The sequence below is a fragment of the Vanessa cardui genome, chromosome 6 (genome assembly GCF_905220365.1).
Source record: "Vanessa cardui chromosome 6, ilVanCard2.1, whole genome shotgun sequence".
NCBI lineage: Eukaryota > Metazoa > Arthropoda > Insecta > Lepidoptera > Nymphalidae > Vanessa > Vanessa cardui.
The window spans coordinates 2,883,925-2,909,180 of record NC_061128.1 but is presented as its reverse complement, the minus strand read 5'-3'; the positions used below and the strand labels follow the sequence as shown (position 1 = coordinate 2,909,180).

The 25,256-nt window shown below is 32.6% G+C and overlaps 4 protein-coding genes across 5 annotated transcripts; 2 read left to right on the top strand and 2 right to left on the bottom strand.

The window, feature by feature from the left end:
• Nucleotides 1-595: 595 nt before the first annotated feature.
• LOC124530333 (protein transport protein Sec61 subunit alpha) lies at nucleotides 596-5,000 on the bottom strand. Its single transcript, XM_047104466.1, has 10 exons — nucleotides 4,837-5,000; nucleotides 4,628-4,695; nucleotides 4,360-4,425; nucleotides 3,705-3,915; nucleotides 3,136-3,297; nucleotides 2,936-3,031; nucleotides 2,594-2,760; nucleotides 1,982-2,122; nucleotides 1,517-1,765; nucleotides 596-1,055 (listed from the first exon to the last, which is right to left on the bottom strand). The coding sequence occupies exons 1-10, from the start codon at nucleotides 4,841-4,843 to the stop codon at nucleotides 792-794; spliced, it is 1,431 nt and encodes a 476-aa protein (XP_046960422.1). The 5' UTR covers nucleotides 4,844-5,000; the 3' UTR covers nucleotides 596-791.
• Nucleotides 5,001-5,416: 416 nt separating this feature from the next.
• On the top strand, nucleotides 5,417-10,125 carry LOC124530721 (pre-rRNA-processing protein TSR1 homolog). The gene is made up of 8 exons (XM_047104979.1): nucleotides 5,417-5,606; nucleotides 5,683-5,953; nucleotides 6,062-7,316; nucleotides 7,404-7,670; nucleotides 8,194-8,283; nucleotides 8,356-8,463; nucleotides 9,289-9,409; nucleotides 9,935-10,125. Exons 1-8 carry the CDS (start codon nucleotides 5,510-5,512, stop codon nucleotides 10,090-10,092), a joined length of 2,367 nt encoding a protein of 788 aa, XP_046960935.1. The 5' UTR covers nucleotides 5,417-5,509; the 3' UTR covers nucleotides 10,093-10,125.
• A 249-nt stretch (nucleotides 10,126-10,374) lies between these two features.
• On the bottom strand, nucleotides 10,375-18,435 carry LOC124530720 (dnaJ homolog dnj-5). Of its 2 annotated transcripts, none has more exons than XM_047104976.1 (9): nucleotides 16,702-18,435; nucleotides 16,458-16,624; nucleotides 16,147-16,264; nucleotides 15,508-15,661; nucleotides 14,355-14,479; nucleotides 13,209-13,311; nucleotides 12,761-12,862; nucleotides 12,423-12,532; nucleotides 10,375-12,075 (listed from the first exon to the last, which is right to left on the bottom strand). In XM_047104976.1, the coding sequence occupies exons 1-9, from the start codon at nucleotides 18,261-18,263 to the stop codon at nucleotides 11,937-11,939; spliced, it is 2,580 nt and encodes an 859-aa protein (XP_046960932.1). In that variant the 5' UTR covers nucleotides 18,264-18,435; the 3' UTR covers nucleotides 10,375-11,936. The 2 variants fall into 2 exon arrangements, with proteins under 2 accessions (XP_046960932.1, XP_046960934.1); XM_047104978.1 differs by having other exon boundaries at nucleotides 12,423-12,529.
• Nucleotides 18,436-22,416: 3,981 nt separating this feature from the next.
• Nucleotides 22,417-24,450, top strand: LOC124530425 (catalase-like). Its single transcript, XM_047104593.1, has 2 exons — nucleotides 22,417-22,515; nucleotides 22,967-24,450. Exons 1-2 carry the CDS (start codon nucleotides 22,417-22,419, stop codon nucleotides 24,419-24,421), a joined length of 1,554 nt encoding a protein of 517 aa, XP_046960549.1. The 3' UTR covers nucleotides 24,422-24,450.
• The last annotated feature ends 806 nt before the right edge of the window (nucleotides 24,451-25,256 follow it).

The window sequence follows — 25,256 nt, the reverse complement described above, 5'->3', positions numbered from 1 at the left end:
ATTTTAAACCGTTTGAAAATAATATATTCATTAATGTACCAATTGCAGAGAATGAAATGAGAAATAGTACACGCTGCATCCAGGAATTTGGCTTGTAAATAAAAACATTATATTACACAATTCGTTTAATTTTCTGACATGAAGTTTGGTAAACTGTATAATATAATACATCATACATAAAACAACAGGTATTGTAAACAATAATGATGAGTTGTCTCACTTATTATAATAATTATATGAATCATAGTCTTTAAAATATTCATAATTAACATATAACGGGAAACGTAACATCTAGTAGAGCTTATTACATTGCTTTAAAATGTACTCCAGTAAAAACATGTAAAGAAATTAAACTTTGTGAGATAGAACACATTACATTGTGGATTGATTGAAAAGTAGACCTTGCTTCAGTTAAACTGTAGGTTACACAGTAGTGGTACAATATTTGACATACTCTAGTAAGGAAACACAGTAACTACTATCACTAATTTTATGTATATTTTTTTATTGATTATTGCACATGGTAGCACATGAATTACAATAAAAAATCGGCGTGATCTTCGATCTGTCTCAGGAAAAAAGAAAAGTCTGTAAATATCGTAAATTATTTTATTATATAAAGTTCATCTCATATAAATAGCACATAACCCACACACTCGCACGCACAAACGCAACGGCTAGAACATCGCGATAATATAAAAAAAAATACGAAAAACAAATTCGACGACACAATCACTCGTGGAGACCTAACAGTTACATTCTAGCCGCTTCGCCTGACATCAGACTGAGGCTTAGAATAGAAGTGTGCTCATGCCGCCCATTTCGGCTTGTTCTTTAACGAATATTTCGAAGTACTGGTAGATGATGGTGACAGCGAGTAGGATACCCGTGCCCGAGCCGATGGCTCCGAGGAAGTCGGCGAGGACTGAGAGAGCGCCGATGCAGAGACCTCCGAAGGCGGCCGCGGTCGGGATGTATCTGTTCAACTCGTGGATCATCGAGTTGTCACGATGGCCGCGCATTACCATCTGTTGTTCTTTCAGCTGTTTTGCCACCTGATTGAAATAATAGATTCAATGTGAAAAATATATTCTAATGCAATGCAATGTGATATTTTTTTCAATAATACAAAAATAATAGTTGATAAATTTTTTTTTTTTTTTATGGTATACGTTGGTGGACGAGCAGATGGGCCACCAGATGGTAAGTGGTCACCATCACCCATAGACAATGACGCTGTAAGGAATATTAACTATTCCTTACATCGTCAATGTGCCATCAAACTTGGGAACTAAGTTGTTATGTCCCTTGTGCCTGCAGTTACACTGGCTCACTCACCCTTCAAACCGGAACACAACAATACTGAGTACTGTTATTTGGCGGTAGAATAACTGATGAGTGGGTGGTACCTACCCAGACGGGCTTGCACAAAGCCCTACCACCAAAAAATGATCACACTATGTAATATTGATTATTCCATAAAGCATGAACTAAAAATTAAGATAATTTTACTTACATCCTTAGCTGAAGATCCGGACACATCAATCCACGTCTTGGAGAAGAAGGCACATGAACCCAACATGAAGATGATGTAGAGGACGGCATGTAAGGGGTCGTGGGCGATGTGTGCGAGAGACTCCGGCGGACTAAAGTAATAGCAAAGACCGCCGACAGGATAGGCCCGGGCAGGGCCGCCGCCACTGACATCGGCCCACACTCCCAGGAGATTGACAAGGAAGTTACCACTAAATTTGACAGCCAACATCTGTAATAGAACAAACATATTTGTATGCTGATACACAAACTAGTGTTTATATAAATACTATTCATTTTCAGAAATTAATATCATCTGATAATAATGATTTCTTAATATGTAATTGTAGCAAATCCATATATATTAAAAGAAAAACAATAGTGGATACAATTTTTTATAATGATTAAATCTGAGTATGATATGCAATAATAATTCAACCAAAGTTACCTGAGATATAACATAAAGATTGGAGACCAATGCAGATTGCAGAATGATGGGAATGTTGGAGGTATAGAACAGTTTGATTGGGTAAGACGAGTACTGGCCGCGGTAGCGCGCCGACTTGATAGGTAGATCCACTCTGAAGCCCTGCAATAAATATACGAATTAATTAATGATTAATATTTACGATCATAAAGATAATGAAAAATTAGTTATAAGTATATATATGAACAGTCATAAATGTTTATGTGATTATGTATCACATTTCAAACATAAGCATCTGGTATGGATGTTTCAAATTATATTGTCCAATGTGATGCCTTTCACTTTTTTTATCATAATTTCTTAAAAAAAAAACTTGTCAGTTAATTTACTATTTGAATAATATTTTTTTTACATTTTGTGTACAAACAAAATGATATCTATGGCTGTTCCAAAACTACCAAGAAACTATTCTAGGTAAATATAGTGTATTAAGCAAAAAAAAACCAGTAAGTTAAATATCAATTTCAGGCAACCCAATATCTTTTTTTATGTCACTTAATTTTCTGACAATGAGTTTTCTCTTCATAGCACAATTTATATTATCATATGTAAACTAAATGAACTGAAACATACCTGGAAGTATATAACTATAGCAAAGACCAGTACGGTAGCCAGCAAGTTCATGAGGTTGGGCAGGTTTTGGCGGTAGAAGGCCTCGCGAAGAGCGCGCACTTTGTCTGGTCTTGTGGCGAGGAGATGGAAGAGAGCTATCACTGCGCCTTCAAATTCTGTGCCGCGACCTATTAGAAGAAAAAATAATATATTTTATTATTGTACTTATAAATTAAATAACAATATTTTATTTTTGTCTTGCCGCTTCTTAATAAGTTTGTTTACAACATTATCTCAACCTAAATCTCAAAAGACACTAAGTACAAAAGAAATTAAGAAGATATGAAAGTTTTATTTTCTTACCAGTATTGACGGTAGCAGGGGAGAAGGCTTTCCATACAATTGTTTCACAAATATTTGTGGCAATAAATAGAGATATACCAGAACCCAAGCCATATCCTGAAACAAATTATTATTAGGAATTTACCCTTTGTTAGAACAATCATGGTCTGATTGACTTAAATGTCTTATCTCAGAACAATAAGTGTTGCAAGTATACAAACCTTTTTGTAACAGCTCATCGAGAAGTAAAACAATCAATCCAGCAACAAACAGCTGTATGATGATAAGGAGACATACTCCAGCCCCAATTTCACTGGGCTCTCCATACATGCCAGTCATTACATAGACAATGGCTTGACCAACTGTTATCACCATTCCAAACACTGCAGGCAATAAATAAAAACATAGTTAGAAATTATGGTAAAAGAATTTTACTTATTCTAAGGAATAAAAAAAAAATTTAGAAGCTTCTTTCATTAATTTTCTTTTACATAGCAAGGTAAATAGTATTTTATAAAGAATCAAAAAAGAGTTTGTAGACAAGTAAAAATTATATATATTATTGGCATTTTGCCTGAATTATAAGTGTTAGAGGATATTGGCAAATTGCCTTTGAAATATATTGTATAGTATTATATCTCTTACAATAACATCTGCCACTTTCTCCATGAAAATATTTAAAACAAGCGATTAATTTTTTTTTAATCTTAAAAATTTCTACTACCAACAAGAAATTGGTTCTACGTTTCAAATTGATGTATGGCAATTTACTACTAAATTAATATCTCACGTTTTTGAGCTCCATTGAACAATGCTCTATCTTTTGGAGTATCACCAACTTCAATGATCTTTGCTCCCGCAAGAAGTTGCATGATAAGACCTGATGTGACAATAGGAGAGATACCAAGTTCCATAAGTGTTCCTCTGTTAGAAGCCAGGATCACACGGATCCAGTAGAACGGGTCTGCACTGTCCGATGACATTATACCAAATAATGGGATCTAGAAATAATTTTAATATTACTTAATATGAAAAATGTATAAAATAATGAAGGATAATTCAAATTGAGAGATTGCACACTGTATAATTATTTATTGTGTGATTTTATGGTAAAATATAATTATACTTCCTACTAATACTATTCTAGATAAGGAAAAAAAATGTTTGTGTCTTTAATTGAAATAACTAGATTTGTTTTCTTAGGTACATAAATTATTATCTTTGATGCTTTCTTACTGTTAATGTAAAACACATATTGATATTAACTAACTTTCACTTTATAAATGGGCTATAATTTTTCTTTATAATATTATAATGTATAAGTTGTTTTATATATTGTTCATTGTGTTTTAGTGTCTACATATTGAAATGCCTATTTTCAATATAACATATGGAGTGCACAGTGCAATAACATTCACTTACTCGCATAAACAGTAATTTCTTACCTGGCAGCATACTAAGAAAATAAATAGCGTAATAGCTGTCCATAATACTTTTTCCCTGAATTGAATCTGAAAAAATAAAATTTAATTGTAACTTATGATATTTACAGTTATCTGATGACAATATAGGTTAGAATAATGTACTTTCACTTTATGTATGAGAGCTTGTCTTACAATATGCTTAATTAGATTAGATACATCATGTTCAAAGCTTATGTAGTATATATAACTTAAAAATGAATGCAAAATAATAAAAAGTAGCAAAACTTACCTTTCTCTCCGGTTTTGCTATTTCAGGTAATATACTGCAAAACGGTTTAATTACTTCGAGGAATTTTACTGGAATATAAGAAATCTTAATTACTTTACAAGTTTATCACATTAATCTTGAATTTGAAACACAATTTTCGGTCAAACTATGTGATACGTGTCTATAATATATATTCACTTATTTCAAGGATTAATATAAAGAATACTCACTCGCCATTATGATTTACTGTGATTTAACTATCCTAACTAAAATATCAACTGATCAATTCGAATGAAACCATTCAACTTTTGTTCAATAATAAGACTCCAACTAGACTTTTACAAAAATGAACCTGCGCAACGCCACCAACGAGCTATCCACAAATGACACGTCCACAACGTCATGTCACGTGACCTGTGATGTTGGCGTGTAAAATGTTGCCTTAGCAGTTTTTCAAATACTGTGCTAAAAATGCCTAAATAACAAAACCTAAATAAAAAAAATACTACTTAAAATAGTTACATGTATTTATAGTCATTAGTTGAATAAAATATAGTTTTAATAATTTTATTTATTAAGGCATAGGTCTTAAGGTTTGTGTTACACTTGTAAAGTATTTTATACTTTCATAAAAATTATATAATAATAATTTGCTAGAACTTTGTTTCGAAAACCTGTTGTCTTTTAGAATCGTATATCGGGGCATCGATTTTATAACTTTTTAGGTTTATAACAAACGATACAAAAATATATTTTTTAATCTTTAATATTATCAAATAATATTCACTGTCAGTGTCAGTGATCACTAATCACTGTCAATTTTTGAATGTAAAGGGCCATGTGAGTTCTGAATTGTCACTGAATTAAATGTTTATCTTTTAGTTTTCAATTACACTATTAAAAATGCAACAAGCTCATCGTTCTGGAAACTTGAAACAGAGTAATAAAGTTCATAAATCTCGTCATAGATCAAAGAGGGGTATTTCAGCAGCAGTAAAAGGTCAGGTTAATAAAAAAAGGAAGTGATTGCATTTATGGTTTAATAACAAGATTTTTTATATTAAATAATATTACAGGTAAAGTAAATGTTAAAGAAATTGTACGCCGAAATCGTCATATACTAAAGAAAGATGAAAGACGTCATCAGGCATTACAAATTCGTAAAAATAAACGCGAAGAAGTACTGTCAAAAAAACGTGCGCTTGGGGGAAATAGGAACCCTCCGTTCCTTGTGTGTGTCGTGCCGCTTAATGCGCAACTGGATGTGCAATCAGCATTAGTTATATTAAAAACTTGTTCTGAAGGAGCTGTAGTTAGCCAGTCCCCAAATGGAATATTGCACATTGGGTAAGAATCATCATTTTCAATTTTTTCATTGTGAAACAACAGTAAGATACTATCCTGTTCTTTCAAGTTTCTTTCAATTTATGTAATTAATTCTATCATTATTTTCAGTTTACCTAATTTCAAGCAACGCTTTTCATTTCTTTGTCCTGAGATAGATAATGAGTTCAGTCTTCTGGATGCTTTAAAAATTGCTGACACAGTCTTGTTTGTTAGTTCTGCCCTTGATGAACCAGTTGATGAATGGGGAGAAAAAGCTTTAGCATTAGCTATGGCTCAAGGACTGCCCACTCCAGTAGTGGTGGCCATGGACATTGAAGGAGTACATCCTAAGAAAAGAACAAGCGAAAAGCAAAATGTACAGAAACTTGTCTCAAAATGGTTACCAGAAGAAAAAATTATGCAGTTAGATAAGAATTCTGATGGTTTGAATGTACTTCGTAGAATTGGTAACCAGAAAAGAAATATTATACATCACAGAGAAAAGAGACCTTACATGTTGGCTGAGAAAGTTGAGTATGTACCAGAGGCAGAAAGTGATAGTGGATCATTAAAAATAAGTGGTTACTTACGTGGCATGCCTTTAAATGTCAATGGTTTGATTCATATAACTGGTTTGGGAGATTTCCAAATGTCTCAGATTGATGGACTCGAGGACCCACATCCTTTAAATCTGAACAAGGAAAATACTAAATCTGATTCAATGGATGCTGAAGTTACAAAGGTATCTGTATTACAAGTAGCAGATCCAAATAAGCAAGAGTCTTTAGTGTCAGAGAATATTCCAAATCCAATGGAAGCTGAGCAAACATGGCCAACTGATGAAGAAATCAAACAAGCTAATATTGATACTAAGAAAAAAGTTAAGAAAGTGCCAAAGGGTTGGTCAGACTATCAGGCGGCTTGGATTGTTGAGTCTGATGTTGAAGGCGATGGTTCAGAAGGAGACAGTGAAAACGAAGATGAAGAAGATGATGATGATGAGTTCATGTCATGTGAGGAAGATAATTCAGACCAAGAGGCAAATGAAGCTGATAATGATTTTGAATCAGTTACTGAATCGGAGGTTGGTGTAAGTGATGAAAAGTATGATGCTACAATTGACAGTTTTGAGGAACATGAAATGTTAAAAAAATTGGCTGCGGCTAGAGAAGACCAACAGTTTCCAGATGAAGTTGATACACCACAAGACGTACCAGCAAGGGAGAGATTTATGAGATACAGAGGCTTAGAATCATTCAGAACCTCACCATGGGATCCTAAAGAAAATCTTCCGGAAGATTATGCTAAGATATTTCAATTCGAAAATTATGATAGAACAAGGAGACGAGTTTTCAAAGAGCTTGAAGAAAGTCTTGTTAACATGGTAATAAAAACGATAGTAAATTAAATAAATACTTATTTTTATTATTATTAAAAATTAATAACTAATAACAAATAATCTTGATTTCAGTATGGTTTCTACATAACAATTCATGTAAAAGGTGTGCGACAAGATTTGTGGAAAGCATTTACTGCGGCCAATCCTAATGCACCACTGTCAGTGTTTGGTCTTCTGCCTCATGAACATAAAATGTCATTAATGAATGTAGTTTTGAAACGCACTGGAGTTAGTGATGAACCAATAAAAAGTAAAGAGAGGCTTATATTTCAAGTGGGGTATAGAAGATTTATAGTCAATCCAATATTTAGTCAACACACGAATGGAAGCAAACATAAGGTTTGTCTAAGCATTTAAGTTTTACTCTTAATTATAAATTTCAGATCAGTTATAGTACGACACAACTTAGATGTCGCATCGGCAAAATTCGTAAAACCGGTCACATCCGAATTAAGTACGCTATCCCAAATTATCAATATTTATTTCTCATGCGAATATGATCTTTGCACAGACGTAATAACTTGTAATATCGTATGACCTAATATATTCGTCAATTTGACGCGTCGATTTACATGCACTCGCTTTCTCCGACGCGTGAATCAATAGCGACGAATAGCGTCGAATGGCGCGATAGGGAGCTATTTCTATTGGTTGTGTAAATCGGCAGTAATCGGTTTTATTTTCATCCCATTGCATTTTCCGATGCTACATCTAATTTGTGTCGTACTATAATTGTCTCAGATAGTTTTAATTTATAACTGACAAATAATTATGAGCAAACAATGAAAATTAAAAAAGTGTTGTGTCTTTTCTTTTCTTACAAAAAAATTACAAATATATATGTATTAATTTTTGTTTTCAGTATGAGCGTTTCTTCCAGCCTGGATCTACGTGTGTGGCAACATTTTATGCACCCATTCAATTTAGTCCATCTACAGTTTTATGTTTCAAAGTAATTATCACATCTTATACAACTCAATATTCTTAAATGAAATTGTATTAACGAGTCAATTTTATTTAACAGGAAAAGAAAAATACAAAACTACAACTAGTTGCATCAGGTGTTCTATTATCCTGTAATCCTGACAGACTTGTAATAAAGAGAATTATTCTTTCTGGTCATCCATATAAGGTATGCTTTGTCATAATCATTATAGCATTTAATTGTAGTAAATAAGTTAATATAGTTTTTAGTAGCAGTAAATACATTTTAAAAGATTTATTATTGCTTAGTCTTTCCCAAGAGATAATATTTAAAGTTATTTAATAAAATTAGTATAGCACTTAGTAATTTTTACTACTATACTGAGGCAGTTTTCATTATTATGATTTATATAATTAATTTTTTTATCAGAAACACAATTAGCGTAGTATATTTACAATATAGCGATAATTGATAAAATAATTCGTTAAATTGCAATCGAAATATCGTGAACTGTGAAATATCACGGTTCACGATATTTTGACCGTTTACAATCTGGCTAGATAGACTGTAATCCAACGATGTTTGTAATCTTACTGTAACATATACACTAGTGGGTCTCCCTAAAAACTTCGCGTTGGGAGAATGAAGAAGAATTGGAGTTTGTCGATGGCAATTTTCCTTAATTTTGTTTACTTTTTTTTCTTATACAGCCGCTGTCTGACCGACCTTTCTCTCATTCTATAATATTAAATCTTTGTTATTAATTCTCTTTTTTTCTGATCATCTATGGCTAGAGCTCTTTAAAATGAGATCATAACTATTTCATAATTTTCTATGTGCAGATATCGTCTCATAATCACGGGGACTAAAATCGGCTTACGATTATTATATAAGATATTTACTGGTCAACATAATTTGTTTAGACAAATATTTAAACAATCCTTCAGTTTTGTACTTTTTGAGTTTTGTGAGGAATATTTTCTAATGTGGTAATAAACATTGGATATTTTTAAAATTGTCTTTTAATTACAGGTTCACAAGAAATCAGCAGTTATAAGATTTATGTTCTTTAATAGAGATGATGTGATTTACTTCAAACCTTGCAAGTTAAGAACTAAATATGGACGCACTGGTCACATTAAGGAACCTCTAGGTACGTTTTAAATCAGATTCAGTAGTATATTATTACCAATTAAACGATAAGTTAACCGTTTTTGAATCGTCAATATTTAGACACCACCAAGTGTGAGCAAGTATAAATTCCGCAAGCATTGAATGGTATATGCATATATAATAAGATGCTGATAAATATCATCAATTTACCATTTTCAAAATTTAAAAAGATTATTAAGACCAAATTCATAAATCATATTATTTATTAAAAGAATTACTTTTTAGAAAGAAACGCCTGGAGTTAGGCTCGGGTTCCATCATAGGACACTTTTCAAAATTACTGTAAATTTGTTTATATGAAAAGAGCAACTATGCGAGTTTCTTGCAGTTTCTTCTCGCTAGAAGCTGCTTTCCGAAACGGTGGTAGTATTTAATTATTGATCAAAAACGCTTCACTGTGAAGTTTACTTGAATATAATTGATTTTATTTTGATTTGATTTTAACAACTTTAACTTGACATATAATTTATCTCCCATGGTATATTCATAATGTTAAACATTTCAGGAACACATGGTCACATGAAATGTGTATTTGATGGTCAGCTGAAATCTCAAGATACAGTACTTCTAAACATGTACAAGCGCATGTTCCCCAAATGGAATTACGAAGACTGCATTGTCACAGACAAGGATTGGAAAGGAAGTGATGTTCTAATGGAATAACTTTCTGTATATTAATAAAGGTTATTATATAAATCTTGGACTTTGTTTTCACGCTTAATTATTAAAATCACAATTTTAAATTTCTAAAATAAAATTCAAACAAAAGAGCATTGTCACACCGTTCGGTGAGAGCAATTTATCATTTATTTTAATGTTGCAAGGATTTTTATTGACAAAAAGAGATAATTTAATTACAAATTCGGATGAAATCGTATCCATATACTGTAATGTTTGTTTGGAAATAACACAAGGTTTGTATAAAAGGTATTAAAAAAGAAAAGATTCAGTTTCCACATCTTTACTGACACATGAAGCGCGAATGCCTACGCACAGTGAACAATAGGACAGCGATTCTCCTAGCTTAATTAACAATAATCTCTGGTAGAGGCAGTGGGTGTAACCCTGCTTAACATCTACTATGTTATGTCGATATTCAATTGGCAAAAAAATAAGAATCAATCAGAATTACTTATTCACATCGAAAAATGTTAATTAAACTTCTAATAATTACATATTATTTTAAAAAATTGGGTTTAAATTGACGAAGTTTCAATTATATTGAAAATGTTATAACTATTAAAAAGTTCAAAGGATACATTAGTTTATCATAGATTGCTCAAATATCTATTATTCAAATTTCTTAAAGTTTTGTGCCAACAAAATGATCGACTTTTCAAAATATTATCATAAAAATCAATTCATACACAATGAACACTACACGTTATTTAAAAATTAATCATATTATTGATAATATTCGTTTTAATGACTTAGCATTTTAAAGAAAACGTTAAAATAGCTTACAAAATTATTACATAATGTGTAGCATTTTCTGGAAATATTATTTAAAATAAGAATAATGTAAATCTTTTTATTATAATGAATGCAAACATGATTGTACTATAAGTTTAATTTTTATCAGTGGAGAGATTGTCGTGTTGAATTTTACATACATTTCTTATTCGGAATAATATTCGATAACTATTATACAATAATAAAAAAAAACAAGTAATTCATAACAAAACATTTAAATTTTTGTTGTTTTATTTGTTCAAAATAACAATTCAATTTAAATAATTAGTTTCCCCAATGAAGACAAAATGTGAGAAATATGTTTGTTGCAACTTTTTTTCTCTTAATTTTATAGTTTATTTGTAATAATGTCAATTCCATGCATTACTTTGAAACAATAATTTTTAGTATTAATAAATTGCATGTAAAATTTACTCCACATTTATTATCCTATAATATGTAACTATATTAATAACAATTGCCGAATGAATTGAATAAGTTTCTTTAAAAGTAATCGATAGAAGTGAATGCTATATAATGTGCCATGAGAAAGTTAATTGGTGTTAATTTGCAAAATATTTAATAAATTGAAAATAAAAAAGTATTTAATTTTTTTGAGATATATTAATTTCTAAGCAAACTGCGATGACACGCTTTAAACTTTACTCACTAAGATCGCCCAAAATTTAGAGACCTATATACATCTACTGCACATCAGGAAAAATAAATATGTACTTTATATCTTTTAGATAAGTTTGAATATCGCTTAACAGTAATGCTTGTAAGTCTCTTAACTTCTGAGGTACGCATATCGTTTATCCATCTTCAAAGTGCCATTTATTTATATTAATGTAATCTGCTCTGTTTTATATGGTAGAATTTTACAGAATAATAATTATGTTTCATTTATTAAATATAATATATATTTATATCAAAGGCAATTTTTCACAGATAATATTACGACGGAGAGACAGACATGAAATGGCGCCAAATCATGGCCGTCGCTGTGCTGGTTGGGTTTATATCAAGTTCTTTAGAGGCAATTACAGATTATCTTAAACTTTAGGTTTTTTATTGCGTCGTTTTTTCGCATCCGTAGCGTCGGCGGGCGGCTGCTTGGAGCTCGCTGTGTTTGTCGACACCCCGGACTTACTATACAGGTTGTTGAGAAATTCTTCCAGGTTAGGATCGTGACTGCAACAAAAATAATTACTTATAAATTGTGCGGATTTCTCATTCGAAATTCTTTATAGGGTAGATTAATCCTATAAAAAGATCGCTGAGTATTATTTTATACATTAAATTTCTATAATTAAAGTCATATTTTTGGACTGAATATTATATACAGTATACTTAATTTAACATTTAGGGTAACCATAGCAACGTGGTCGGGTCTGATAGTATATTATAGTATATAATTAATAGCTGTGGTCGGAATTCCTACATTTTTGAACAAAAGTACATGTATCCCTATGTCTATGTCCCTATGTATTGTAATAAAGACTTAAAAATATTGAAATAAGTAATATAATTTTATTTACCCAGTGGATGGTCGTTGGTTGATGTCAGAAGCGGCGGCCGCCTTGTTTCCGAGAACGATCCTGTACTGTACCACGTGGCAGTCTGGCCTCAGTTGTTTGAGGTTTTTCTTCTATTCACAAACAAATATATAGAGACATATGCACAAACATAAGCGATCGTGTTTAATATAATGCTTTAACACAAATTATAATTAGTACTGTTGATTAATACATAAGGAATCGACTATCTTAATGGTTATTTTTCTTTACTATTTTGTTACACACTTTATATTAAACTATCTAATGAACAGAATTAAATAAAAAGAGAAAAACAATGGTGTGAGTAAGGTGTCACAAACCTGACAACTGGCCCACTGTGTTATCTGATACACTGCGCCGTCCATACAGGCGTAGTACATCACCAGTAGGCCCATCATACTCGATTCCGCCCAGATGTCACCCTTAATACATCATAAATTAAAACCATCAATTATAAATGATATACACGCTTATTTAGTTCTTCGGATACTTTAGTGACAGGTTATTTTTATAGTTTTTATTACACTATGTACATAATATCACAGTACAAGAGAAATGGTCGGTAGCAAAATAATCTACCTTAGTTTTCACTTAAGTCATCATCAGTCATAAACTTCGATACGTTTATCTGCTACGTGCGTCATAACAAAGGGTTCTAGTATAATAAAATTATTTTTAATAATATTTTGCAGCCCATTTCACAAGTCCAGTAAAGCGGGAAGGTTTTGAATGGGATGTATGGGAGAGCATGGCGGGTCAGACGCGCACCTCCTTGGCGGAGTGGCGGATCTTGCACTGCGCGCAGTAACGCGCCGCGTAGCACGGCCGCTCCGTCAGCACGCGCTTGTGGCGCCGCCCGCAGTTCGTGCATCTGTCGGAATCGTGGGTTATTCATATTAATTTTTGACGTTAGACGAATGGGCAAATGAGCCTGATGGTAATTTATTACATCGGCGCTGTAAGAAATGTTAACTCAAATTGCCACTTTGCTATCAATTTAGGGATTTCAATGGTTACGTCGTCTGTGCCTGAGCTTATGGATCGCTTACACTTTAAGCATACTAATAATTAATATTGGTGAGAAAATATCTGATGAGAGTTGTCACCAAGTAAGTTAGAAGCTTAAATGTGTCTCAGTAATAAGTAGTCTCAACTCAGAGTTAACATTTTTTTTTTATGGTATAGGTTGGCGGACGAGCATATGGGCCACCTGATGGTAAGTGGTCACCATCACCCATAGACAATGACGCTGTGAGAAATATTAACTATTCCTTACATCGTCACTGCGCCACTAACCTTGGGAACTAAGATGTTATGTCCCTTGTGCCTGTAGTTACACTGGCTCACTCACCCTTCAAACCGGAACACAACAATACTGACTACTGTTATTTGGCGGTAGAATAACTGATGAGTGGGTGGTACCTACCCAGACGGGCTCGCACAAAGCCCTACCACCAAGTAAGTAACATTTAAAATTAAAAATAATATTAAAAAATATTAAACATTTCACAACATGCCAGGTGACTGGACTAGGGAAAATGTATGACAATGAAAAATAAAAAAAAATGGCGACGGGCGCGCACCATCAAATAATATTAAAAAAAAATATTAAACATTTCCCAACATTCCAGGTGGCTGGACTAGGGAAAATGTATGACAATGAAAAATAAAAAAAAATGGCGACGGGCGCGCACCATCAAATAATATTAAAAAAAAAATATTAAACATTTCCCAACATTCCAGGTGACTGGACTAGGGAAAATGTATGACAATGAAAAATAAAAAAAAATGGCGACGGGCGCGCACCATCAAATAATATTAAAAAAAATATTAAACATTTCACAACATGTCAGCTGACTGGACTAGGGAAAATGTATGACAATGAAAAAAAAAAAATGGCGACGGGCGCGCTACCGGATGGTGTTGGCGGCGAACTCCATCTTGTCGTGCAGCTGCGCCAAGAGCACGCTGAACTCGCCCCACGCCGCCTCCGCGTGCCGAGACTCCTGCGCGCGCCGCTCGTACGCCTCGCGCCGCTCCTGCGCACACACACCCCCACTATAGTACCAACTTGTTTGATTTTGCGTTGACTACTTCGGATAAAGATAAAGAGCTGAGATGGCCCAGTGGTTAGAACGCGTGCATATTAACCGATGATTGCGGGTTCAAACCCAGGCAAGCACCACTATATATATGTGCTTAATTGTGTTTATAATTCATCTCGTGCTCGGCGGTGAAGGAAAACATCGTGAGGAAACCTGCATGTGTCTAATTTCATCGAAATTCTGTCACATGTGCATTCCACCAACCCGCATTGGAACAGCGTGGTGGAATATGTTCCAATCTCTCTCCTTAATGGAAGAGGAGGCCTTATCTCAGCAGTGGGAAATTTACAGGCTGTTACTTTACTTTTTTACTTTACTTCGGATAAATGAAGTAGCCTATAGTAGAATTTTGGAAGTAGTTTTAATCCAGTGCCTTTTTCAGCATATTCAGCAATTGTAAACAATCAGGTAAAGTGCTAGCACGCATACACATACTCTGCCCTTTAATAAAATAAATTTATTTGTGATTAAATTCCACTATAGTACTGACTATTACGAATACATGAAGTAGCCCATAGTAGAATTTTAGAAGCATTCTTACTCGAGTGCCTTTTCCAGCATATTCAGCAAGTGTAAAAAATCAGGGAAAGGCTAACACGCATATATCTATACTCTATCATAATCTCTATCTATATCATATATTCTGCCCTTTAACATTTAATCACAAACTAATTTGTTTTATTTAGGTAGATTAGTGAGGTAAGTTGGCTTAGTATTTAATTACAAAATACATTAAATATAGTGAATATATAATATAAAAAATTGATGCATTTTACTATTTTCAGATATGAAATATTAACTATAGTCTGTTCGCATTAAGAATGCAGTGAGTTGTCATTGTTTGACCAATCAAATCTTTTTAAAAGAAGGGTAAAGGCGTATTTGTGTTCACTACATTCTTAACTCGAACAGACTATAGTAACTTTTGTTTTAAAATGTTTAACGAATAAACTTTATTATACCGGCTCTCCGATAAGGTCAAAAGCATGTTGCAGTATTTTGAAAGCTTCTTCGGCACCGGGCTGCTGGTTTTTGTCTGGGTGGACGAGGAAAGCTTGTCTTCGGTAATAACGCTTTATTTCCTCATCTGTGCATGTCACACTTACACCCAAGATGCTGAAAGGACAGAAAATAAGCAAGTTAAAAAATCTATTATGATCTATAGGTTAGTCTATGCCTTAAAAATATTCCATTTAAATATACTACTACTATGTAAAATCATTTAAAAAATGTACAGGAATTTGTTGGATTGCTATGTTGTTTTCTTTTCCTTTGTTAATATTGCTATTATCTTATAGTAAAATGTCTACTAAGAACTATATGTGTATTTGTTTAAGTTTCCTAAGGGCTATCATCCTATCCTACTTTGCTTTCTAGCATTACTATGGTAACTAATGAATATGATTTTAAATTGAAACTTAATTTTCACAAATTATAACTTTGAACAGTACAATATCTCAAGTAATAATAATGTTTTATAGCGTTAAAGGAAATTTGTTTATAGAAACAATAAGAAATGTGGTGACTATGATAAATGTTATTTTTTACCAAATTAGATGTAAGATAAGAAGGATCTTAATCCTGTTTTTGATCAGTCTTACCTATATGGGTCCTTGCCTTTACAAGCCAACAAACGTTTCATTGCTTCCTCACCAGTTGCCGGCAGTGGTATGTTTGAATTCAATTTTGTTGCATCATTGCTGTTGTCCATGTCAGTTTCTATTCAAATATAATAATACCTAATATAGGATGTTTTACAAATATTTAAAGTTGATTTAATTGTTTTAACATATTTACATGTAAGTCACATCTTATCTGCTACATTACACAAAATAGTAATGCTAATGCAATGATAATCAGTCTGTTACAGTTGCATGAGTAAAAATTTTCATATAAAAAATGAAATCCATACCTTTTTTAAACCATTTCAGTTTTCTCCAGAAACCAAACTTGGTATGTCCAAATTTTCTGTCAATATACATTAAATATTTATTTTCCCCGAGTTTGGAGAGCCAATCCTTGCCACTACGCCAAACTGCTTGAGAGCTCACATAAGTCTGAGTAAATACTGATGTACACCTGGAATATAGTAGGGTAGTTTAAAATTAAATTAGATTTATTAGTAATAATAAATCTTGTAATGATTAAAAACTTACAAGTCAAAAGACAGATGGAGACTCATACGGCAGATATCCGAGAGCAAGTAGAAGAACCAAATAAGAGCCTTGCAAGATGCCTCTCCCCAATGTTCCAAATAGTTCTGTACCAATCCCATATAGCCAGGCTTGTTTCTCCTCAGTTTGGTCTGGTTTCCTTTCTTTTTTTCCTGAACAGATTTCGAAATTTTATGGTGCCGTGGCTCTTTTTTCTTTTTAGTCTTGCCTGCTTCATTTTGTACATCTTGAAGGATGAATTGCGATTTTTCTTCATCTTCATCGTCAAGGGCATAATCCTCTTCTTCAAAACTCTTTTCCATATTTTTAGGCTTATCTTGCTTTCTTTCCTTCTTTGTTAATTTTTCTGTATCATTCTTAACAAACACAAAGTTACTTTCGCTTTCCTGCTCAAAGCTTCCATTTTCTTCGCCAGTTATATCATCCAGTGATGACCACTTACGAGACATATTATTTCTCTTGTTCTTTGACTTTTTGTTGCTCTTTTGATGTTTTTCAATATCATCAGTATTTATATCGCCGGATTCACTGCCAGACGATATTGTACTTGTATGAGGTTTCTTTTCAGTTTTGAGTTTGTTCTCCTCATTGACATGTTTTATGTTTGTTGAATTTTTTTCAGATTTAAGATTTGGTTTATTCGGGGTTTTATTTTCAGTATTGCTTTGAGGTTGAACCTTCTTTGTTGCATCTGGTTGAGTATTTTTTGTGTTTTTAGCTAACACATCTGAATAGCTTGGCCGCATTGGTTTAACTTCAGCGACTATACGCTTTTTATTACTTGTGTCAGCTAAAGGACCATTTTCATTTCTCTTAGGAGAATTGTCTGGTTTAATTTGAGTCAGTGATGGTTCCATGGTTGGATTAGTGTTTACAATTGTAGGTGCATCAGGATGATTGAGAGGGTAATTTTGACCGAACGGTGAATAAGTACCAGATGAGTTAGGTTCCCAATTTCCCAATACTTCTTTTAAAAAATTGGATGTGGGTATATTAGACGTCTGATTTACGTTTTCTTGGTTATATGGGCTAGGTTGTATAGTGGCTGTTGATGGCTGCATGTGAACATTGTTATTCACATGAAACTCCTGGTTCAGTGTAAAAAGATGTGAAGGTTGTGTTTGCAGAGGAACGTCACAAAGGCTTTGGTTATGGTTGAACAATTCATATTGGCCCGACATCGGGAAAATAAGTTGCTGGTTGTTTTCATCGTAAAAGACTCTGACAACCTGTCCATTACCTAAATTTAACATAGCATTGCCATAATTTTGTCGATTTACATTCGGCATGGTATTGTATGACATTTTATCGTCTTTATTTGAAGCGTTATCGCTTGTCTGCATGTTATAAGGTTTGTTAATATAAACATCATTAGCAAAATTCGATCTTCCATACATGTTTTCAGGTATTACAGTGGCATTCGGTGGTAACTGTGCTTTCTTTAATTCATTTATACCACCAGGTGTACAATTCTCGCCGGTTTCCGCGTGATAGTTCCATGTATTGTCATTAAATCTTGGATCATCCTTTGGCGACCTTGCCATTATGAAGAAGATATAGCCAATGAATGTTAATATATAGACACTGTGTTGATTGTTGTACTAAGGATTTAGCATTGTTCTATTTCATATATAGATTTCAAAAAATAAAATACTTAAATAATTATGTGTATTTTATAGACTTTTGACACTGCTATTTACGGTGACACTTCGATTGGCTACGATACAGATTATATAGTGAAAGTAAATTGAATTTAATTGTAGATTATAAAATAATAAAAAATAAACATTATATAAAACTGTTGACTATAAAAACGAAATATCTATTTATAGAGACTCAGTAGAGTTTTCCTTTAATACATTTCATAACGGTCACGCTGATCCGTGAAACCAAACCCGAGCAATAATGCTGAGTATGAATTGCAAATACGAACGCTGCCACGACGAATATTTTTATTTCTTTTTCTGCCAAAATAGGAGGCACATATGAGGAAGCTATTGTTTTTATTAATATGGAGCGCAATGTCATAAATAACCTCAGATGTCGATGTGGCCCTAGCAGTATGCAGCTTCGTGGACATCGAGAAGCGTCTTTACGATCAAAGTATTATCACTGCTTTTTTATTTCTGTTATTATGATTTTTTATTGTATAGGTTTGTGGAGCATGAGCATATGGGCCACCTGATGGTGGGACCACTTGTCCCACATTAGTTATTGCAACAGGTTTTTACCCATTGAAAAAACAAATTATTATCGTCATGATAATTTGTAATGTTTTGTAAATATAGACTACAAGATAGATCGTTCGTAATAAAAAAATAAATATTATTAATTGAATACTAAACTATTTATTAAGAATTTCAGTAATATGGAAGCCTACATCAATATTTGCAACATATTTTTACTAATTGTTATTTGTTAACAATATTTTTTGTTAATAACGATAAAAACTTTTTTATTAAAATGAGAGATATTAGTAAGTTGGCAAATAGAAACACGTTTACGTTCGCATTAAAAAAAAAATAGAATATTAACTGTTGTGGATACGGCGCACCTGGCATGTTCAGACACTTTCTCAGCATAATGTTTAACGGCATTTAACTTTAGGGTAATGCAGCCTATAGAGATACAAATGTAAATTTTACAATAAATGCAGTGTAATGCATGCATCATCAGCCTAGTGTTGTTCCCCCATTCAGCTTCTAACGACGATCCTACGAATGGACCAGCGGTTCGGAGGTCGTCCTACATTACGCTTGCCGAGACGCGGTCTCCACTCTAGGGCTCATACGTGTACGTATGCTGAATAAATAATATTTTTGGATATTGAATAAATGTGATAAAAATACTAGTAATGTTCTACTCTATGGAATTTTTATAGAAAAAAAGGCCGATTTAATACGACGGCCATTAATAAAAAAAAAAACCATTTTGGTTAAAGACAGTCGCTTTGAAAACAGAGAGTGCAATCAGAATATATTTTAGCCATCACCACAATAGATGCAAAAAAAGATTCGAGAGATAAATCACCAGCCTGGCGCGGCGGGAGTGGACACAGTAAAGAAGATATAACACAATACGATCCTCGAGATAGTCCACTTTGGAGCCATTGCCATTTGTGGTTCTATAAAATTCTAGCAAATATTATATTGCGTATGGATACCAAATCAAATCTTAAAAATGTAAATCAGAATTATGGACCTGTGCAGTAGCATACCTAATTCTGATTTATCGACTGTAACATTTATCAATCCGCAACAAGCATTTTATAGCAACAGTTATAATCATAATAACCCTGCTAATATTGTATATTGCAACAGATAAAAAGATTCGTATTTATACCGCAGACATCGAAGACGTTTTTCAAACAAGGTTTACAGAATTGCATGAAGACAAACAGCCCTTTGTTAACGAATTCCGAAATAGCATAGATATCGTCTGAAATTGAATGAATTTTAATATAGATAGACACTTATTTCGAGATACATTTATATGTATATATATATTGCATGTGAATACTTTGTATTACATATCCTAAAACTTATTTTTTTACGTTGCTTGTTCATAAAAACACAAAGTGGGCACTATATAAGTATAAAATATATAAATTAAAAATAAAATAACAAAGTCATGCCATGACATGTCTAGGGAACATTCAACAATTTAATTATCACTTTGAAATAGAAAATAAAATATATTTTTTAAATCAAAATCTTTGTTGAACATATATGTAACGTACCTAAACATATCTTCTTATTTGTCTTTTAGTACCTAAATGATGAATAATCGTTAATAGGCTATTTGACAATGCGGAAAATAAAGTGTCAATTATTGTAATCAATAAAAATGAGACTGATAAGAGAGAGAAAAATAATACTTATTTTATTGAAAAATCCATAAATAAAAATGCATTTTTTTAAACGTTTGTCACGTGACACAAAACGCTCTTGATTGACCGGGTTTATGATGAAGTTATTTGCTTGTTAACCTTGCTTGCCTGCCTTAATATGATATTTTTTGGCAAATTATACTAGAAAAAAAAATAACTTTTACAGGGTTCCTTAACCTCTACTAAATAATATAAAATTGATTTTAAAAACCAGTCAAATAGCCTGTATATATACCGTTAATTGCCGTAAATTAGTAAGAGTGCAGATTAACAAACGATTCTGCAGATTATCTGGCTAAGTTTTATTAGATGTGTGTGCGACTTTATGCGTGTGCTTTGTGCGTGTTGAATTAAGAAATAAATTATTGTTGTAGTCTATAATAATAACAGCCTGTAAGTTTCCCACTGTTGGGCTAAGGCCTTGTGTCCCTTTAAGGAGAAGGTTAGGAGCATATTGCACAACGCTGCTCCAATGCGGGTTGGGGGATCCACATGTGACCGAATTTCGTTGAAAGAAAATACATGCAGGTTTCCTCACGATGTTTTCCTTCACCGTTAATCTCTAGATGAATTAAAAACCCAAATTAAGCACATGAAAATTCAGTGATGTTTTTCCAGACAAGCAATTTGAACCCGCAATCATCGGTTGAGATGAACGCACTCTAACCACTGGGCCATATCGACTCGGATGTAGTCTAAGTTATTCCTTAATACATCAGCTATATGCATGTAGAGGCCCGTTAAAATTGGTTCAGTCGTTCCAGAGATTAAACGATAATCAGACAAAAAATGTTATGTAAACATACATATATATATGCATTTAGTAAAAAGCCGTTATTTTCATATTATAAACGGACACTACAATTTATTATATGTATAGATTACGTAGGCGGTGTATATTAAAAATAACCAACTAAAGCAAAATTGTATAACATGATTTGATTCGCGACAAAATGCATTCACTATTTATTTGGCAATCAACAAAAGTTTGCAATGAAGTAGTACCTGCCTATTACCTATCATCGAAAATTTTCGCTTCACTTACCACAACAGATATCCAGTGTTGATAGATACTGTAACTCTTATATTTTGTGATCCCTAATTATTAATTAAGTGATTTCATTGTGTGCAATTCATATCACGAGTGAGTGAGTTTATATCAAGGTATCCTAAAATATTTATAAAACATTCACTGATTTACAGATAAACTACACAAATTGAAAGTATGTTTAAGCTTCAATAAAATTTTTGTTAATAAATTATATCTTAATAATACTGTAATTCCTAGCTTTGTTATTATTAATCTTAAAATTAAATTATTATAAATATTATTACAATTTGTATCCTTTGAATATATTAATGCGATACACTTTAATCTAAGAAAAGCTTAAACTGTAATAATATAAATTCAGAATTAAACGATACGCAACGGTTTTTATTTATATCTAATAACAGAATATTAATTGTACCTATTACTTATTATGTAATATTTATAGACATTTTATTGAGTATTAAGTACAGCTAAATCGTGTAACAATATAATTACAAATGCGTTTAGAATATATATATTAATTGCCATGATATTATTTTAGACACTTTCAGATCAATGAAATCAATTGTGCCGCTATAAAAAAGTTTATTCTTACGTGTAAAACATTGACCAATTTTATTAAAGTTGACTAATGATTGCGGTGCCTGTGCAGTGCTAAACAAGGTCGCAATACCCAAAGCATTATAAAGACGGTGCTCTGCAGTAAAGTTGTTGTTGAAACACTTCTACATGATTGGTATATTGTGGGTCTTTGAAAATGTTAGTGTTTTTGTTATCTATTCTGGTGACGGCGGTCGCTGCAGATTTGAGAGATCCGGCAGCGCAACAAATTATTGCATTTAAAGAGAGAAACAAGGTAAGTTAAATAATCTGTACCGTTACTTCATGCTCTGATAATGATATTTTATCATATTTTTTATTTAAATCAAATAGTACTAAGGATAACACCGATAGTAACTGAGGAAAAATAGAAATTAATAAATTTCTATTTACAAATTAATTTTGCCTTATATAAATTTGAGATATATTATTATACTTGAAATAAAAAATAGATTATATATTCCAAATAAAAATCTAAATTGGTCAGCTGCATATAAAATCTTATCAATGTAAAAAATATCACTGAAATAAGATGAATTAGCGTCATAGTTAGTTAAAGGCAAAAACATTATCAATATTGTCGTTTATAAATATATAACATTCTGAAATATAGATGATTTTATAAATTCCTTTATTCTAAATTCGTCTATTATTGTTTTTGAATAGATTCATTCTTCAAATTTTTCATATAGCAAACTTTCTTTCAGAGTCCTATTGGAATAATAACAACAAGCGCAGGAGCACCCGTTGAACACACTGAGGCACTAAACACTTTAAATACAAGGCTCATATTCAATGAGTACTTCATGGACACCATGACTCATCTTGTTCGTGAAAGAATACCGGAACGATTAGTTCATGCAAAGGCGGGTGGAGCTTTTGGTTATTTCGAAGTAACACATGACATAACACATATCTGCAAAGCTAAATTATTTAGTAGAATAGGCAAGAAAACACCTGTAGCGGCAAGATTTTCACCTGTAGTTGTCGAAAGAGGCGGTAGTGATACATCACGCGACGCTAGAGGTTTTGCTGTGAAGTTTTATACGGAAGATGGAAACTTCGATATAGTCGGTTTCAATACACCTATGTATGTATACAACGACCCTCGTTTGTTTCCTACATTCGTTCGCGCACAAAAGAAAAATCCAGCGACTAATCTTTTTGATGCCAACACCTTGTGGGACTTTCTTACTTTGCAACCGGAGAGTTTACACATGTTTTTGTTGGTTTTCGGAGATCGTGGTATACCCGATGGTTATCGCCATATGCCTGGTTTTGGAATTCATACTTATCAAGTTGAAAATGAACACGGTGACAACTATTTCATAAGATTTCACTTTGTGCCTGATGCTGGTATCAAAAATTTAAGAGCTGCAGATGCTCAGAAAATAGGAGCTGAAGACCCAGATTACAATACGAGAGATTTGTATAGAGCTATAGGCAATGGTGATTTTCCAAGTTGGACAGTAAGTGTTCAAGTGCTTACTCTCGATGATGTTAAAAAGTCGGAATTTAACGTATTTGATGTCACAAACGTAATTCCTCTAGATGAATATCCTTTACACCCCGTTGGTAAATTTGTCCTGAACAAAAATGCGGTGAATTACTTCGCAGAAATAGAACAATTAGCGTTTAGTCCAGCGAATCTAGTTCCTGGTATACTTGGAGGGCCAGATAAAGTTTTTGAAGCAAGACGTTTAGCGTATCGGGATGCTCAGTATTACCGATTAGGGGCCAATTTCAACAGGATACCTGTAAACTGTCCTTTCAGAACAAAAACTTTTATATACAATAGAGATGGTCGCCCTCCAGTTAAAGATAATGAAAAAGATATACCTAACTATTTTCCCAACTCATTTAATGGTCCTGTTCCTTATATTGATAAGAAAAGAACAGAATTGATTGAAATCATAGAAAATGAACCAGATAATTTTAAACAGGCAACTGAATTGTATGTTAATGAGATGACGAGTGAGGAACGAACTAGGTTGGTCGAAAATGTTTTGTATAGTCTGGCACCGGCGACGGCGCAGCTTAAAGAAAGAGCAGTAAAATTATTCTCAATAATTCATCCAGATTTGGGTTTTCGAATTGAGCAGGGACTACAATCGAATACAACAAAAAGTGATGCTTACAATAAATGGAATAATTGGAATTAGATTATTTTATGGCTTTGTATTTTAATAACACGGAAAAATAAATATTTATTTTAAAAGATGGAAAACGGCATTTCACGTAAAATAATAATGCTTTTTTTATTATTGTAACTAAAAGGAATTTTAAGTCATCGTAGAAATACGATGGGAGTAGTCATATTACATTTCCATGCAATTGAACTGTATTTAAATAGGAAGATTGTAATTTTTTTCAGTTTGAGTAGCTCGCCATAATATTATTTGTGTGTCAGTACGTACATCAAACATTTACCAACTTAATGCCTGAAAAAAAGTTTAAAATATGTTTCTTAAATATTTTTTTATTTTTTTATATTTTAAAAATCGTCTAGATAAATAATGTTTCTAGTTTAATCTAAGTATAATCTAAGTAGGTTTTGGTTGCTATCGAAAATGTTTTTTTTTATATTTTTTAACATAAAACAATAAATTTAAAAGAAAAAATAAATATCAGCACTGCAAATATTCTTAATCAACATTTCAATTTTACTCCAGTATATTATATTTGAATGATATACATTTATGTTTCTGTGTTAGTTAGTGTTAGCGTGCAGGTTCACCCGGGTGGATGGAGATGGTACGACCGTACTTATTAACGATAATTTTAAGCTATACTTCTAATGACAAAATTACCATAGTTAATCATACAAACATACGTCTACATATACAGGAAACGTTTGTTATGTTCGGTCAACTATATGGACTATGAAAGAGTGCTAGACTTGTAACTTAAAACTTGTGTACTTGTAATTTCTGAAATATTTTCAATGTTCTTTCTAGTACATATTATTGCGTAAAGCCATTTAGACACTGACAAATT